At 35.1% G+C, this 4,162-nt stretch overlaps 1 protein-coding gene across 1 annotated transcript; it reads left to right on the top strand.

The window, feature by feature from the left end:
* The first annotated feature begins 789 nt into the window (after nt 1–789).
* On the top strand, nt 790–2,915 carry LOC120161249 (plant UBX domain-containing protein 4-like). The gene is made up of 4 exons (XM_039171513.1): nt 790–1,329; nt 1,411–1,702; nt 2,228–2,323; nt 2,422–2,915. Exons 1-4 carry the CDS (start codon nt 830–832, stop codon nt 2,806–2,808), a joined length of 1,275 nt encoding a protein of 424 aa, XP_039027444.1. The 5' UTR covers nt 790–829; the 3' UTR covers nt 2,809–2,915.
* Nucleotides 2,916–4,162: the final 1,247 nt, after the last annotated feature.

The raw sequence follows: 4,162 nt of genomic DNA, 5'->3' as shown, positions 1-4,162 counted from the left end.
ACCCTGATACATAATTACAAAATTAACCCTTTACCGTACCGCGGGGGCGCAACCCCCGCACCCCCAACCCACATAATCGTAACCCCCTCTACGAGACTTTCTTTGTAAGGACAGTTGATGTTCGCTTCGCTCACTCCGCTCCATCCCCTGTCCTCTTTACCGGTATATTTATGAGCCATACCTTACATTATGGTATTGGGTAATTTTAATCTAAATGACTTTCTCTAACCATATACGATATACATATATATTTCTTCATATTTTTTTCACATACAAGTGAGATTTATAATATTAATTGATAAAGTAAATACTATCTAAAAATATAACATTTAAATTTATATATAATAATATTTTATTTTATTTTTATTTATTTAAAAGTAAAAAATATTAATTATATCAAAATTAAATATAAATAAATAAATAAATTTCAATAAAATATAAAATTACACCTCGTATTCATTTTGAATTATACTTCATTATAATTTAATTTTTATTATTATATGACAATTAATATAAAATTTAAATAGACAAAACCTAATAAATATTAAATTACACCTTACATTCATCTTAAATTTTAATTCTATTACAATTAAAACTATTCATAGTTTTAGATAAATAATAGTTATTGTTCTAAATTATACTTTTACTATAAATTAAATAAATTAAATAAATTAAAATCATAAGATAAATAATATATTAATATTGAAATTTACAAGTAATTAAAAAAAATTAACTACATAAATACACCTGCAATGTTACTTTGTAAAGAAAGGGTCATTCAACAACTTTTGCTTGTCCTTTCTATTTTTATCAGAAAAAGAATTGAACAATGGAACACGAAACACAGCAGCAAGGAAATCCCAGTAACCCAACCGCCGATCAAAACGCTGCTTTGATCAACTCCTTCATCGATATCACTTCTTCTTCCAAAGAAGAAGCCCTCTTCTTTTTGGAATCCCACCAGTGGGACCTGGACGCCGCCGTTTCCACCTTCTTCGACAGCAATTCTACAGCCGCACAACAACCGCGCTCAATCGCACCTCCCGTCTCCGGCGCCGTTAACAAATCTCCGACTTCCTCACCCTCTGATTCCGCTGATTATTCTCCCTCGCAATCGCCTTCTAGGTCCCGCTCCCCTTCTCCTGCCCGCCCCTCTCGCCCCCCTTATACGCTTAGGTCGCGCCGCAACGCTGATAAGAAACCGTCTGGTAGCGACGGAAGCAACTCTCGTGGCGTTCGTACCCTCGCCGATCTGAACCGGTCCCCTCCTGGTGGGTCCGACAGCGATTCCGATGAAGGCCAGGATTATTTCACCGGCGGTGAAAAAAGGTATAACTCTTTTACCGTGGCCTTCATTTTTTGTGAGGATTTTTTGTTTTGCTTCTTTAGTTTGTTTATCTGGGTGAGCAGTGGGATGGTGGTTCGAGATCCTTCGAAGCATCACGATGTGGACTCGATTTTTAATCAAGCGAGACAAGCAGGAGCGATGGAAGGATCTGATGATTGCTTCCGACCATCGTCTTCGAGCACGAGAAGATTCAGTGGGACGGCGAGATTACTCACTGGAGAAACCGTGGCACCTGCTCCTCCTCCACCCCCTGAAGTTGTCAATCACACGGTTACTTTTTGGAGGAATGGTTTTACAATTGATGATGGGCCTTTGCGTCAACTCAACGATCCTGCCAGTGCTTCTTTCATGGAGGTACAATTTAGTTATTAGGTATATTTGATAAACAATGGTGTACAATTTACTCTGATATTTGGTATATTTTATATATTTGCGTGCTTGATGAATTACAAGGCTTTAGTTAGTATATATATATATATTTGTGTTTTTTTTTTGGACTTTAGGATTGTGTCTTTTAGATCTGGCTCTATATCAATTAGCTTTAGAGGTCAATCATTAATGTTGCTTCATGACTGAGCTTCTTGATTAACGGAAGTTTCCGGTGGCTTTTCAGATGGTTCGCTTTTATTCAATGCATCATATTGTTATGGATCTTTTGTTTATTTGCTGCTATTTATATGTATTTGTTAGTTGACTCAGAATTTGAGTAACAGAAGTTCCGTTTGTTTGTAAAATTGAGGTGATTACATGTTTGAACCATCTTTGGCATTCTCGATAAGTTCGATTTTAAAATGTCATACATGTGCGTTTGTGTTTCTGCCTAGTTCTTGTTCGGTATAGATTGCTAATGTGCTTGTTATTGGTCATACTTGAATGCAGAGTGTGATGAGGTCTGAATGTCCAAAAGATCTTCAACCAGCTGATCCGAGAACAAAAGTTGAACTTCACCTCCTTCGACGGGATGAAAACTATTCTGTGCGACCATTATTTCTCCTCTTATAAGTTTCTTGGTATCTCTTTGCTTTTACCAGTTTCTGCAATTATTTTAACTTTCTGCCTTTATTTTCGTGCAGGAACCAAAGAAGCGCCAAGGTGCGTTTAAGGGTGTTGGAAGAACTCTAGGCAGTAGCAGCAGCTCAAGCCCTACTCCCTCTGAGCCAACTGCTGCTGCTGGTAGTGTCACCACTGCACCGGCCCCATCTATGGGGTTGGTTGTGGATTCATCATTGCCAACAACCTCTATCCAGCTAAGGTTGTCGGATGGTACCCGCATGATCTCACGCTTCAATTACCATCATACAATCAGAGATGTCCGTGGGTTCATCGATGCATCGCGGCCTGGTGGTGCAAGAAACTACCAGTTGCAGACAATGGGTTTCCCTCCTAAACAACTGACTGATTTGGACCAAACTGTAGAGCAGGCCGGCATTGCTAATTCAGTTGTTATCCAGAAATACTAGCGTTGGTTTTTATTTTATTTTTTCATTTTTATTTCAATTACTGGTTGGCTCCATGAGATATTATACACATTAAACATTACTCTATTGATCAAAACGGATGGGGATTCACAAATCTTTGCATTTGTTTATGTTAGAAATGTTTAGGCAGTATTCCGCAATTTATAGGGATGAATTTTCAAACTCGTCTTTTTAAACCATGAGCTGAATGAGTGATATTGCCCATTTTGACCAATTTCTTTGGTTAGGGTGATGTATCGGATAGTCGTTACATTCTTTTTTCCTATTATAAGTCGAAAAATGCATAGAAATAGAGGTGAGTATTTAATCGAGTCGTGTTAAAAAGTTTAAAGTTAATTGAATTGATAAATTTTATTTTATTACTCAATTTTTAAAAAAAAAATTGAGTTGAATTTATAAAATTTGGGTTAAGTTGTTCAAGTTTTTTTTTTAATTTTAATATTTTTTATAATCATATATACATATATATATATATATATATATATATATATATATATATATAAACATAGAGTACAAGGATTCGACTTAAACTTGAAAATTAATCTATTAATTATTGAAGTTATTCATGTTTTATTTTATTTATTTGAATTTTTTTCGAATTAAATTGAGTTTATTGAATTACAAGTTAAGTCAAGTCGTATTGAGATTTTTATTGTTAAATGAAATCAAAAAGTTTAATTTTTTTAGGGTAAACTATGCAAATGGTCTCTTTTGTTTAGAGTCTGTCCGACTTTAGTCACTAATTTAAAAATTAAGGGTAAATGGTCCCTAACATTATCGATTCATCTTGTCCCTCCATCATTAACCCTTAACGAATATGTGACATAGTTGATGAACTAAAATTGAACGGGAGTTAACGGCTGAGGGACTAAAATTAAACGGATTGATAATGTTAGGGACCATGTACCCTTAATTTTTAAATTAGTGACCAAAGTCGGTCGGATAAAAAAAAAGGACTATTCACATAATTTACCCAAATATTTTAAGTCAAATATAATTTTATTTGCTCTTATTTAACCGTGGAAAAATGAGTGGAGAACAAATCTTGAATTGGGTAATCAACGCAAAAGTAAAGGACACAAAAAACTCTCTTGGGATACGCAGACAGATTGAGGGAGCGATTTGAGACAGATGAAGCTCCCACCCATTGCTTTCTCATCTATTATAAACTTAAGCATCATTTCTTAGCATGGTTTAAGCAATCTATAAATGAAATATACCTGTATATATATTAAAAAGTAATGGGCTACATCTTAACCCTATTGGAAAAAATATCCCCAATTTTGACCATATGGAAGCACACAACTAACTAGAAGCAACTATAATAATCTGCTGT

This window comes from Hibiscus syriacus, unplaced genomic scaffold, assembly GCF_006381635.1.
Source record: "Hibiscus syriacus cultivar Baekdansim isolate YM2019G1 unplaced genomic scaffold, ASM638163v2 tig00111398_pilon, whole genome shotgun sequence".
Taxonomy (NCBI): Eukaryota; Viridiplantae; Streptophyta; class Magnoliopsida; order Malvales; family Malvaceae; genus Hibiscus; species Hibiscus syriacus.
The sequence above is the reverse complement of the archived record's forward strand: the minus strand, read 5'-3'. Positions and strand labels throughout refer to the sequence as shown.